Source organism: Bombina bombina, chromosome 4 (genome assembly GCF_027579735.1).
Source record: "Bombina bombina isolate aBomBom1 chromosome 4, aBomBom1.pri, whole genome shotgun sequence".
Lineage (NCBI taxonomy): Eukaryota > Metazoa > Chordata > Amphibia > Anura > Bombinatoridae > Bombina > Bombina bombina.
This window is the reverse complement of record NC_069502.1, coordinates 674786955-674801748: the sequence shown is the minus strand read 5'-3', so window position 1 is coordinate 674801748 and position 14794 is coordinate 674786955. Positions and strand designations below refer to the sequence as shown.

The following is a 14794-nucleotide window of genomic DNA, read 5'->3' as shown; positions in this document are numbered from 1 at the left end:
CTGAAGGACCCTAATATTGCAGTAGTGAAATGAGGTTTATTGGATTAACAGAAAATGTGCAATATGCATCCAAACAAAATTAGACAGGTGCATACATTTGGGCACCCCAACAGAAATATTGCATCAATATTTTGTAGAACCTCCTTTAGCAGAAATAACAGCCTCTAGATGCTTCCTATAGCCTGTAATGAGTGTCTGGATTCTGAATGAAGGAATTTTGGACCATTCCTCCATGCAAAATATCTCCAGTTCAGTTAGGTTTGATGGTTGCCGAGCATGGACAGCCCGCTTCACCCCACAGATTTTCAATGATATTTAGGTCTGGGGACTGGGATGGCCATTCCAGAACAGTGTACTTGTTCCTCTGCATAAATGCCAGAGTAGATTTTGAGCAGTGTTTTGGGTCATTGTCTTGTTGAAATATCCAGCCCCGGCGAAACTTCAACTTTGTGACTGATTCCTCAACATTATTCTCAAGTATCTGCTGATATTGAGTGGAATCCATGCGACCCTCAACTTTAACAAGATTCCCAGTACCGGCACTGGCCACACAGCCACACAGCATGATGGAAAATCCACCAAATTTTACTGTGGCTAGCAAGTGTTTGTCTTGGAACGTTGTGTTCTTTTGCCAACCATGCAAAACGCCCCTTGTTATGACCAAATAACTCAATCTTTGTTTCATCAGTCCACAGCACCTTCTTGCAAAAGTTGTTGTTTGTGGCGTGTGTGCAGAAAAGGCTTCTTCCGCATCACTCTCCCATACAGCTTCTCCTTGTGCAAAGTGCGCTGAATTGTTGAATGATGCACAGTGACACCATCTGCAGCAAGATGGTGTTGTAGGTCTTTGGAGGTGGTCTGTGGGCTGTTTTTGACCATTCTCACCATCGTTTGCCTTTGCCTCTCCAATATTTTACTTGGCCTGCTACTTCTGGCCTTAACAAGAACTGTGCCTGTGGCCTTCCATTTCCTCACTATGCTCCTCACAGTGGACACTGACAGCTTAAATCTCTGTGATAGTTTTTTGTAGCCTTCCCCTAAACCATTATATTGAACAATCTTTGTTATCATGTCATTTGAGGGTTGTTTTGAGGCCCCCATGTTGCCACTCTTCAGAGGAGAGTCAAAGAGAACAACAACTTGCAATTGGCCACCTTAAATACCTTTTCTCATGATTGCACCTGTCTATGAAGGTAAAGGCTTAATGGGCTCACCAAACCAATTGTGTATTCCAATTAATCAGTGCTAGGTAGTTACAGGTATTCAAATCAACAAAATAACAAGGGTGCCCAAATGTATGCACCTGTCCAATTTCGTTTGGATGCATATTGCACATTTCCTATTAATCCAATAAACCTCATTTCACTACTGAAATATTACTGTGGCCTTCAGTTATTTGATAGATCAAAATTAAATTGCTGATCCAAACACCCAATTATTTATAAATGAAAATCATGGAAATATGTTCGGCTTTAGTGCAGTTGGTGTAATGCAGTGTCATGGTAGTACATAAGAGATAAGTGTAAGGTTTTCTTTTTTAACAGTGTGCCCATTGAAGTCTATGGGAGAAGGAGTTAACACAGCTGCGTTAACACTTCAAGTCCTGAAGTTAGCGTGCATCAGACTTTCACCTGTGTGCTAACTTTTTACTTTCAATTTGTAATTCATTGAGTGCAGTTAGAAAGCGAGCAAAAATAGTTTTGCTTGTATATTTTAAAAAATCATTTCAAATCCTTTTTTTTTTTGTTATGTACAATCCAAGTAATATAAAACATTATATAACTACATAGAGCAGGGTTTTGGCAAGGTCTAGAGTGTGCTTTGGGTGACATATCATAGAATTTACCCATAGACCCAAGCAAATAATATTTTCTCAACACAGTAATTCCCCTGCCAGTGGTACAAAAGAAAAAATTAAAATGATCTTACTATACTTAAAATTGTTGAGCCATCATATGTACAGTCTGCAGCAGCACTGTCAAGAACAATACATTTCTTGTATTTAATTCGGTATGTTGGAGTGGTCATTGCTATAGGGCAGGTATTTTTTGGCACTGTAGGAGGTAATTCCAAAGTAAAACTGGTGTTTGTTGCACTCTGAATCTTTGGCAGAGAGTTGTTTATAGCCAGTAATAGACATTTTACATCTGAAAAGGAGACACAAACAAATAGGAATAACTGTCCTTGGACAAAGTGACTAAACAGCATAACCATTCTAGAAAAAAAGCTTTATGAATCATATAGTTCCGTAAATGAGTGATTTACCTATCTTACACTTCCAGTTTAAAAAAAAAATATATGTGAAGACATGATACAAGATAAATACATTGTTTTAATTATTATATATTTATATATTATAGTTTGCATATAATGATTACACAACCATTAACACAGCACAAACAGGCACCAATACAATCCAAATATATTATACCTCCAAACTCATACAAATTAGTGTGATCCAAATAGAAGGAATGTAAGGTGCAATCAACTCCATAAAAAATGTAGGAACATAAAATCAGAACTTAATAACTGGACTCTAATTAACTACAAATTAATATTTCTTACGAAGCAGGGTATACATCAGATTATTATTATTTTGGATCACACTAATTTAAGGGAGTACTAAGGCAAACTTAATACACTTGAATTTATTGTAGGTGAAAAAGAGAGGAATGCAGCTTTAATACACAGTACTGCAACAAAATTATATACTTATGTATATAAAAAAATTGTATTCGTCACACATCTTTCTTCTATTGCAGATACATTATTTGGTCAAAAGTATGTGGACACCTGACCATCATAACTATATGAGATTGTTGGACATCCTATTCCAAAATCATGGACATTAATATGGAGTTAGAGTTACCCCCCCCCCCTTTACAGCTGTAACTCCTCTATTCTTATGGGAGATGTGTGCCCATTCAGCCAAAAGATTATATTTGAAGTTAAGCACTGATGTTGGACAAGAAGGTCTGGCGTTTAATCAGCAACCCAATTCATCCCAAAGGTGTAGGGCTTGGTGCAGGCTTCTTGAGTTCCTCCGCACTAAACTCATCAAATATTATCTTCATTGACGTTGCTTCTTGCTTCCAGGGTAACAGTCATGCTGGAACAGGAAAGGGCCTTCCTTAGTCTGTTGTCACAAAGTTGGAAGCACCCAATTGTCTAAAATATATTTGTTTCCTGTAGCATTAATATGCTGCATCACTGGAACTAAGGGGCCTAGCCCAAAGCCTAAAAAACAAACCATAATCTTTCCACATGTTCATGTGAAGCTTGTGTACAGTTGCTCGGCCATGAATACCCATTTCATGAAGCTCCTGATGCACAGCTCCTGTGCTGATGTTGCTTCCAGAGACAGACTTGAATTCTGTAGTAGGTTATACAACAGATGGCAGGTGATTTTTTTAAGCTACACCCTTCAGTGCTCGGCAATCCTGCTCTGTGAGTTTACATGGTCTACCACTTCCTGGCTGGACTGTTGTTACTGCTAGATGCTTCAACATCACAATAATAGCACCAGATCTCGTAGAGCATACATTTCACAAACTGATTGTAGCAAAGGCATCCTGTGACAATGCCATGATTAAGGTCACTGAGCTAATCAGTAAGTATTGTACTGCCAATGTTTGTCTATTGAGATTTCATGACTATGTGCTAGAGCACCTAAACTCAATAATTAGTATGGGTGTCCACATACTTTTGGCTATATAGTTTATTTCTCTCTCATTATACATATATACTATATCAATATATATAAAATATTTTTAAAGGGACAGTATACACTAATTTTCATATAACTGCATGTAATAGACACTACTATAAAGAAGAATATGCACAGAAACTGATCTAAAAATCCAGTATAAACCTTTTAAAAACTTGCTTAGAAGCTCCCAATTTAGTTGATGAGGATAGGATGGGACACCAACTGAAAGGGGCAGAGAAAGCAGGAAAAGCAGACACTACCCCCCTCCCCTGCATACGAAAATACCCTTTAGACAAACAGAAGCGAGCAGGAATCTGTACATATCAGTATTTAAAATATTGGGGCTTGGTTAGGAGTCTGAAAATCAGCACAATGTTAGTTAAAAATAAGCAAAACTATAGATTTTTACAAAAACACTCCCAGATGGATGGATCATCTACAAAACATTTATACAAAGAAAAATCTAGTGTACAATGTCCCTTTTACTATGAATGGAAATGGTTAATGCTTAAACCAAAATAAATGCAATTAGAAACAGGCTTTACCTGGAAAAGGTTGCAAAGCAGTACCATATGCTATAACTTGGATATGTCCTGTGTGATTTTGGAGCAAAGTTGGAATATTATTCAATTTTCTTGCTTGATAAACAGATCCATTTGTCTTGTCTGTTATGCTCCAGTATATGAAGCTATCATCCACTGCTAGACTTGTAATAATAGCACTTTCTTAAAAAGATAATAATAATAATTAAAAATTATTTTCAGCAAGGGGTATAAGCAATCAATAAACAGATTTTGCTTCACAATATAATAACCTTTCCCCCAAATGTAACATTTCATTTCATATCAAATACAAGGTATAAATTACAAAGAAACATTGATTTAATTCCTCAAACACTCTATCATGCATGTATGTACATTTAAGTTATTGAACTGTCATTCCCATAGAACATAACTTTTCCATACAAAAGCATGAGTGTAATTCGGAAGAGATTCACCTAAATTATTTTTCATTTAAATCCGACCTTGTGCCCTTATCATTACGTGACGATAAAGTTATCATTTCTACAACAAGTGTAATTATCCAAATAGCTTTTTACATTCAGCAACTCTGAAGTCTCAGATGCCACATAGGAAACATTAGGGATCCAGGCTAAAAACAACAGTGAGCAAGTATAAAGCACACATACAACGCAATTTGGGGATTTAAAGGGATATGAAACCCACATTTTTGCTTTCATGATTCAGGAAGAGCAAGCAATTTTAAGCAACTTTCTAATTTACTCCTATTATCATTTTTTCTTCGTTCTCTTGGTATCTTTATTTGAAAAGCAGGAATGTAAGCTTAGGAGCCGATTTTTGTATTCAGCACATGTGTAGCATTTGCTGATTAGTGGCTAAATGTAGTCACCAATCAACAAGCGCTACCCAGGGTGCTGAACCAAAAATTGACCAGCTCCTAGTACATAGAGTGTACTGATTTATTGCCACATAACAAGTAAGACTTACCTCTGATGAAGAAGTGTGTTCCCTTTCGGAACGTGTAAGGATTGAGTGGTGTCCTGCGGCATTGGTGACAATAATGATTGGAGGACCATTAAAGCTTACCCTACAAGCTTTTGAACAAAAGCAGGGAGTAAAACATTGGCACATATCGGAGCATTTTATTTTCAAGGCTTGACATATACCTCATAATAATGAGGTTGATATATGTGAGTGCATTGTAATATTTTATACTTGTTATGAGGCAATACATCAGTACACACTATGTTGGTTCCCTCTTGTCTTTGTGTTTGAGGAAATACTGCACATTGCATTCATTTGGCATACTCCTAAAGGATTCATCACTGAGGTTGATTAAAATATCATTGTGGTGATTAACTTCTCTCCCTAACTCTTACCTCATAGGATTGAGGGTACTTTGTGTGAGTATATTGTGGATACTGTGGCCCTTATTTCAGAAAGGTCTTGCGGACCTGATCCGACACTGTGGATCAGGTCCGCAAGACCTCACTGAATGCGGAGAGCAATACGCTCTCTGTATTCCGCATTGCACCAGCAGCTCACGAGAGCTGCTGGTGCAACACAATCCCTTGCAGACTCGCGGCCAATCAGCCGCCAGCAGGGGGGTGTCAATTAACCCAATCGTACTCGATCGGGTTGATTTCTGGCGATTCCTGTCCGCCTGCTCAGTGCAGGCGGACAGGGTTATGGAGCAGCAGTCTTTAGACCGCAGCTCCATAACTTGTGTTTCTGGCGAGTCTGAAGACTCGCCAGAAACACGGGCCCACAAGCTCTCTACGGAGCTTGTTAAATGGGCCCCTGTGTCTTCAGTTTGACATCTACTAGCAACATATAAACTATTGTTGGATACAGTGTATCATCATTTACATGAAGGATAATTGTACACACATCAACTAGTCTGTTTTGTGTAGGTTAGAATTTGTCTTCTTACTGGTAGCATGGGTTATGATCTGTTTTTTTCTTGTATATTTATTTTTTTTAAACTAGGTAAACCTGCTGCTTCAGATTGTCCACCCCACATAGTGCCCCCTAAAGGAAACTTTGAGCCAATTCTCTAGCATATATATACAGTATATATATATATATATATATATATATATATATATATATATATATATATATACATATATATTAATCTATAATCTTGTGAATGTGCAATATACTCTTAAACAGCTACAAATGCTATTTTAGATTCAGACACATATATGTTATGTATTTTGTATGAGTCTAGGTAAATTACTTAAGACCTGTGCACCCTTGTGTAGATCTCAGTTTATTTGATTGAAAGCATTTATTGTATAGCTGTAGCTAGGGACCCAGGAAGGAACCTTGATGTGGTACTTGGCTTAAACCCTTTGGCCAGATGCTGTAACTAAGCCATCCATTTATGCTTTTTTTGAAAATAATTTTTTATTGAGGCATTGAAAATTAACAACGTAAAGAATATATCCAGTCACAGAACAGTAGATACAGAAATTTTTTTTTTTATACATTTCACATATGAAGAGTAAACAAGAATTAATTAAGACATTGGTGTGCTAGAATAGTATTTGTTATCACAGCGTCCCATCCATAGTAGTGCCATACATGTATGGAAGTTGGGATCAGTGGCATGAGATAAATAGCTAGGTCAAAAACAGAAAAATAAGGATGAACATAAGTTATAATACTGCTATTGTGATCTCTAATATGAAATGTAAAACTGTAAATAAAAAACATGTGTGACTGGAACATATATAGTTGCCTAATTTTTTTTATTTTTTTTTTGCAACTGAAAACTAATGATCCCCACTCTGCAATAAAGGCATTCTAGAAGTTAAATAAAAGTAAGAGGTAGGGAGTTGGCTGTTGTCAGGCCTCCCATAGGCCTGTATATAAGGGGGGGGGAGCAGCGGACCAAAGCCGCTTATAATAAAGGGGAGATGGGAGGGCGGAGCCAATCAATACGTTATAAAGGTGTAGGCTAGAGGGCTATTTAATTATATGAGGTGGGGGACTCAAAGAAGGAGATGAAAATACTCATGGCAGATAAATTATAGAGAAGTGGTATGCATACTATAGAATGTGTGTAATTCAAAGTTACTAGCTAAGCTAATGTTAAAATAAAAGAATATGGTTTCACTAGGAGCTGAGGCCAGCACGATTTGAGACTCTGACATATGGACAAAAATCAAGCTTATTAGACTATATAGTAACAGGTGATGAGCATAAAAATAAAAACAAGGGTATATATACTAGCTAAAGAGAGTAGGGTGTTGCACCTCCAATAAGGTAAATACTAGTTTCAGGAGCTTAAATATTAGTATGGTACCTAGGTAAATTGTATGCAGGGACCAAAAATGCGTAGAAGAGTAGAATAGTGTGAAGAATATGTAGGGGAGATGTTAGTCGGAGGACAATCTTCCTGGGGCTACACACGTTATAGAGGTGTAGGCTAAAGGGCTATTTAATTATATGAGGAGGGGGACTCAAAGAAGGAGGATGAAAATACTCATTGCATATAAAAGTGGAATAGTGTGAAGAATATGCGGGGGAGATGTTAGTCGGAGGGCAATCTTCCTGGAGCTATACTTCCACTAGCCTAAGGCCATAGCAATGGCATATAGTGTGATAAGATAGCTAGCTAACAAACAAACGTAATATGCAACAATAAATAAGGAGGAATGTGAGCTGGTTTATCATGACATAACTATAAGGCCCAAATAACAAAATTTAAATATTCAAGTTATGTGAACTTCAAAAACATAAAACAATAAGAATGAATAAGCTTGCATATGATAAGTAATAAGGTGGGATAGTGGTTTGTATCTATATTGCTAGTACAGGCTAGTATCTTACCTAGGCATAATAGTCTGGGTTATAAAGTAGTAGAGTTTGTACTGTACCGTAGAGCTAGTTCTGCTGAGGATATTATATAACAGTAGATCCCCACTAGCAATAGCCAATGAGAGAAACAAGCATAAACATTATATTACCCCATCAAAACTTCCTGCAGAGCCCAGTAAAGCAAGGGTTCATCTTAGAATAAGATATAATGGTAACTGGAACTATCTCCAACAAGGAAAAAAAAAAAAAAAAAACAAGCCCAGCAAAAGTATCATAAACAAAACCACATCACCCTCAAACATCAATTAGAGATGAATAAATATTAATAACTGAGGTGATTATCTAAGGACTCTACATGGAGGTCTTACAGCTAGTGCAGGGTGAGACTTTCTGAAGTTGCATGAGGTATAGAGAGGGTATCTCAATTGTAGATGAAACATAAATATTACAAGTAGTTAAACCATTATCAAAAAGTCATATAACATTCAGCTTTTTTAGGTATAGGGCTATATGCATAAAACGCTAGTTTAAGTGACTGGTATGCAGAACTGGGAGGTAAGTTCAGTGTCAGACAAGATGGCATCTCTCTGTATATGTAAGTGTTGTTAGCCTATCCCAGTCCGCAACAACTCCTGTATTTGTCGCGTTGTGGATATCTGAACCTGGAAATGATGCCTGTTCCCAGATAGTGTCCTATGATCTAAACTCTGGGCTCGGAGTAGAGGGATCAAATGGCAGCCGATAGGTAAGTAAGGGCTCTGGAGGGCAGTGAAATCACTCAAGTCCCGGTTTGGTTTATCTCTGTGCCAGGGTAATTTGCAGTGCGGTAAGTGCCCAGGCTCGTTGCTCATATCACTAGGCTACAGCTCAAACCAGTTACACAAGCCTGCTGCTAAATGCCGTTCTCTCCCCTCTATATCGGTCTCCTCTTTAAGAAGGGGCGGGTGCGTAGCTGGTAAGTCCCAGACATTGGAAGGGACATCCTTGATAGTAATAGACGGAGTTGAGTTTACCTGAACCCCTACCTCGGCCGGCTGCTCCAAGGCAGAAGCCAGGCAAGTAACGGAGAGGTCACATGTGATTACAGGCTGTCGGGGGAGGATAATGATGTCCGGGTCAGCCATTGAATCCTGCCGGTATGTAGTCCCAGTCCAAGGGTGAGAGATGTTAATATCTCCAGCTGTTACATCAGGAGTTGTCTCACTCTTTAGTGATATGCACTTGAGTAGAATGCTGAACTGTGTATCCATGCGGTAACTCAGCATGGAGAAGGCTTCAATGATCTCAGAGTCCATCATTCTGGGTTAATATGAGGTCCAGTCAATCTCCCAAGTGTGGATTGTTATGCTTATGATAAGGGCTGGTGTCACCTTTGCAGGAGTAGCGTTTTAGGGTAATTAAATAGCTTTTAAAGATTGTCAAAGATTGTTAAAGCAGGAGCTCACAAAACCTGCGTCTGCCCTGTTTGATAGTTGGCTCCGCCCTCCATTTATGCTTTTAATCTTAGCTGTGTGTTTGCAAGAGAGAGTCAAACTTTCTCTATGTGTTGTGCTGATTAATTTGTTTTGTAATTTTCCCTATGGGCTTTGCACTCTAGCTTGTCAGGGTTAGCTGCCTGAGTCTCTGAAAGCTGTGCAGCTGGCTTATATATATGTTACATATATGTGCATATATATACAGTATCTTACAAAAGTGAGTACACCCCTCACATTTTTGTAAATATTTTATTATATCTTTTCATGTGACAACACTGAAGAAATGACACAATGTAAAGTAGTGAGTGTTTAGCCTGTATAACAGTGTAAATTTGCTGTCCCCTTAAAATAACTAAACACACAGCCATTAATGTCTAAACCATTGGCAACAAAAGTGAGTACACCCCTAATTGGAAATGTCCAAATTTGGCCCAATTAGCCATTTTGCCTCCCCGGTGTCATGTGACTTATTAGTGTTACAAGGTCTCATGTGTGAATGGGGAGCAGGTGTGTTAAATTTGGTGTTATCCCTCTCACACTCTCTCATACTGGTCACTGGAAGTTCAACATGGCACCTCATGGCGAAGAACTCTCTGAGGATCTGAAAAAAAGAATTGTTGCTCTACATAAAGATGGCCAAGGCTATAAGAAGATTGCCAAGACCCTGAAACTGAGCTGCTGCACAATGGGCAAGACCATACAGCTGTTTCACAGGACAGGTTTCACTCAGAACAGGCCTCGCCTGCACTCAAGAAGTTGAGTGCACATGCTCAGCGTCATATCCAGAGGTTGTCTTTGGGAAATAGACATATGAGTGCTGCCAGCATTGCTGCAGAGGTTGAAGTGGTGGGGGCTCAGGCCATACACCGCGCACTGCATCAAATTAGTCTGCATGGCTGTCCTCCCAGAAGGAAGCCTCTTCTGAAGATGATGCACAAGAAAGCCTGCAAATAGTTTGCTGAAGACAAGCAGACTAAGGACATGGATTACTGGAACCATGTCCTGTGGTCCGATTAAACCAAGATAAACTTATTTGGTTCAGATGGTGTCAAGTGTGTGTGGCGGCAACCAGGTGAGGACTACAAAGGCAAGTGTGTCTTTCCTACAGTCAAGCATGGTGGTAGGAGTTTCATGGTCTGGCCTTGCATGAGTGCTGTCAGCACTGGGGAGCTACAATTTATTGAGGGAACCATGTATGCCAACATGGACTGTGACATACGGATGCAGAGCATGATCCCCTCCCTTCGGAGACTGGGCCGCAGGGCAGTATTCCAACATGATAACGACCCCAAACACACCTCCAAGATGACCACTGCCTTGCTAAAGAAGCTGAGGGTAAAGGTGATGGACTGGCCAAGCATGTCTCCAGACCTAAACCTATTGAGCATCTGTGGGGCATCCTCAGACGGAAGGTGGGGGAGTGCAAGGTCTCTAACATCCATCAGCTTTGTGATGTCATCATGGAGGAGTTGAAGAGGACTCCAGTGGCAACCTGTGAAGCTCTGGTGAACATCATGCACAAGAGGGTTAAGGCAATGCTGGAAAATAATGGTGGCCACACAAAATATTGCCACTTTTGGGCCCAGTTTGGACATTTCCACTTAGGGTTGTATTAACTTTTGTTACCAACAGTTTAGGCATTAATGGCTGTGTGTTGTTATTTTGAGGGGACAGCAAATTTAGACTGTTATACAGGTTGTACACTCACTACTTTATATTGTAGCAAAGTGTCATTTATTTAGTGTTGTTACATGTAAAGATATAATAAAATATTTACAAAAATGTGAGGGTTGTACTCACTTTTGCGAGATACTGTATATATATATATATATATATATATATATAGAGAGAGAGAGAGAGATATAGATATAAAATATATATGTTACATGTAAAGTCAGATATCTGGGTAATCCTAAAATTACCCGGGTAAAACGGACATTACCCAAGTGACTGTGGGTAAAGCCCGATGTACTGTAATTCCCCCATCTACACAATTTTTTTTGTCCTCCGCCTGGGGGGTTGATCTTCTGGCATCCACCCCAAGTGAACCTTGGGAAATGAGGTTTACATGGGGGGCTATGCCCCCCTTGAACCCCCACCAGGCAGAGGTAAAAAAGACAGTGAAGTTGGGGGAATTACAGTACATCGTATATATGTTTAATGCAGTGATGCGGTGGGCATGCACTCTGAGGGGATTTATGATCTTACATCGGGCTTTACCAACAGCTGCTTGAGTAATGTCCGTTTTACCCAGATAATCCTAGGATTACTCAATATCTGACTTTACCTGCAACATATATATATTTTTATATATATATATATAAATCTATATATACTGTATATATATATATATACCGTCTATATATATATATATATATATATATATATATATATATATATATATATATAATATATATGTGTGTGTGTGTGTGTGTGTGTGTGTATTTTATAGAAAGATACATGATAATCCATAAAGCTAACCAGATTTGTAGGAAACGCATTAAAATGGAAATCATGACTGCAACATTAAGAAATGGTATTTAGCAATCTCGCTCTTAACATGTTTGTTTTTATTTCATACTTGCTATTTCAGGATAGTAAAGTACACTATTCTTGTCTATAGAAACAGGATTTCTCTTGGCAATCATGTCGTCATTATCTGGTGCTAAGTATTTTCCTGGTCTTGTTTGATTACAGTTATAGAAATGTGTTAAAGAGAAAACCCATTCTGCACAGTGAAAGAGAGGCTTGGAAATAACAGTCTGTACAGTGGGGGTTTTTTGTTAACGCAGTTTGTACACTGTTTTTTGTAAACATGTTTTGTACAGAGATTGATTTGAGACTGCAGTCTTCCTGAGTGGCATGGTGACATATAACTGTATATTGGATAAACTAGTTTGCCCTCAAGGTCATGAATTTCCTTTTCTGGCATTCCCCTTTTTATCATAGTTTTCTGAATTCCTACTCTTGTGAGGTAATCTGAATTTAACTGATGATATAGTGGACTGTACCTTGTTGATATTTTATATATGCCACTGAGGCCTTGACTTGACTTGCCCGGTATCCTGACAGCTTGGAGGGAGGATCATTTTTAAACAAGTTGTTTTTAGAGTTGTTAAAAATAAAATACTTACCAGAAATCAGTGGTAAAGTGATTAGTTTTAAACAATGACATCCTTCCAAATCAGCAAGCCAGACATCAGTGTTATTACATAGGAAATAGATATTTGGATTTGTGCTATCAGTGGTATCCAGTGTCATTACAGTTCCCAACTCAGCGTGGTTTAAAACGCAATCACAGCTGTTTGTATTATCATTTGTTTTAGTCTCATAACCTACTACAGGCTTCACTGTGCCATTTAAAATATTATAGTACCAAATTCTGTTGCCAGTGTTCCAGGATTCCAACCAGTATAAACGGCTGAATAAGAAGGAGAAAAAAAAATTATCACCATGAAACAAGTGGAGGGGGGAAAAAAGTTTCCCTATGAAGGCGTTGACTTTAATTTAACATCAGTTTTTCTTTGACAATGAAAGATTACACAGCTTGCTTTTAAAAAAGCCCTTTTAACTTTGTCTTGTTTTTCTTTTGCTTTATCAAATACTTTAGTATACTATACTAGTATACCAAGCATTAAGACTGTTAAGTTTTTAAACATCATGCTTGCCATAGTCTTTCTTCATAGTAAAGTATGTGGCAAAAAAACATTATGAGTGTGCCATATAATGGGCTAGATTATGAGTGGAGCGGTATTTTGCACTCCCGTATCAACTTCGCTAGAAGTAAGCTTTTTAAATGCGTCGGGTAGCAGGCGTATTACAAGTTGAAAGTAAAACTTTTTGCACAATCGCATTAACATATTCCCCCATAGACTTCGATGGAGTGGCAAAAAGTGGAAAAATAAACTAACACCCAAAAAGATGTCCAAACCTGATCGTGTTTTCACAAATGTGCTAACCCAACATGAAATATTAATATTTCTTTACATTGCAGAATATGTTCTATTTATTCATAAACATTAATGTTTTTTGGTATAATATCTATCTATACCTATTTATATAGGAACATAAAAACATTGGAATGTGAAGTATTTACAGTAAATACGCAGTTAAACACTTTATTAAATATGAATATTGCATAAATTGACTGCAAAGGGCTCCAATGCGCACACACACACACATATATATATATATATATATATATATATATACATATATACACATATACACAGTCAAGTGAAAAAGAAAGTACACCCTCTTTGAATTTTATAGTACGTATTAGGGCATAATAACAATCATCTGGTCCATAGCAGGTCTTAAAAGTAGGCAAGTACAACCTAAGATGAACAACACATGACATTTTTTACTGTGTCATGATTTATTTAACAAAAATAAAGCCAAAATGGAGAAGCCATGTGTGAAAAACTAAGTACACCCTTACTGCTTCCATAGGAATTAAGAGGCTAAGAAGCAGCCAGGTGCTGCTAATCAAATGCCCTTGATTAATTGATCTTCAGCAAGTGTGACCACCTCTATAAAAGCTGAAGTTTTAGCAGTTTGCTGGTCTGTAGCATTCCGGTGTGTGTTAACACAATGCTAAGGAGGAAAGACATCGGCAATAATCTTTCCATCATTCTACAGTGAGAGAGATTATTCACAAGTGGAAAACATTCAAGACAGTTGCCAATCTTCCCAGGAGTGAACATACCAGCAAATTCACCCCAAGGTCAGACCGTGCAATACTCAGAGAAATTGCAAAAAAACAAGAGTTGGATCTCAGACTCTACAGGCCTTAGTTAGCATGTTAAATATTAAAGTTCATGACAGTACAGAAAAAAAAACTGAGCAAGTATGGTTTATATGGAAGGGTTGCCAGGAGAAAGCCTCTTCTCTCTAAAAAGAACATGGCAGCATGGCTTAGGTTTACAAAGTTGCATCTGAACAAACCGCGAAACTTCTAGAACAATGTCCTTTGGACAGATGAGACCAAAGTGGAGATGTTTGGCCATAATGCACAGTGCCACGTTTGGTGAAAAACAAACACAGCATATTATCACACCTCATACCAACCGGTGGAGGGGTGATGATTTGGGCATGTTTTGCAGCCACAGGACCTGGGCACCTTGCACTTATTGAGTCAACCATGAACTCCTCTGTATACCAAAGTATTCTAGAGTCAAATGTGAGGCCTTCTGTCTGACAGCTAAAGCTTGGCTGAAATTGGGTCAGGCAACAGAACAATGATCCCAAGCACACCAGCA

The 14794-nt window shown here is 38.3% G+C and overlaps 1 protein-coding gene and 1 long non-coding RNA gene across 2 annotated transcripts in view; both read right to left on the bottom strand.

Annotated features, from left to right (window-relative positions):
• The window catches only part of ROS1 (ROS proto-oncogene 1, receptor tyrosine kinase), a 474496-nt gene that overhangs the window by 227832 nt on the left and 231870 nt on the right, over positions 1-14794 (bottom strand). The window contains exons 24-27 of the mRNA XM_053712162.1: positions 12668-12954; positions 12115-12261; positions 4255-4434; positions 1930-2147 (exon numbers count right to left, since the gene is read on the bottom strand). Of these exons, the coding sequence (XP_053568137.1) occupies positions 1930-2147; positions 4255-4434; positions 12115-12261; positions 12668-12954 (832 nt within the window). The remainder of the gene's footprint in view (positions 1-1929; positions 2148-4254; positions 4435-12114; positions 12262-12667; positions 12955-14794) is intronic.
• Positions 2015-12731, bottom strand: LOC128656703 (uncharacterized). The gene is made up of 3 exons (XR_008402050.1): positions 12668-12731; positions 4255-4434; positions 2015-2147 (listed from the first exon to the last, which is right to left on the bottom strand). It is a non-coding gene; the product is annotated as an uncharacterized LOC128656703 (long non-coding RNA).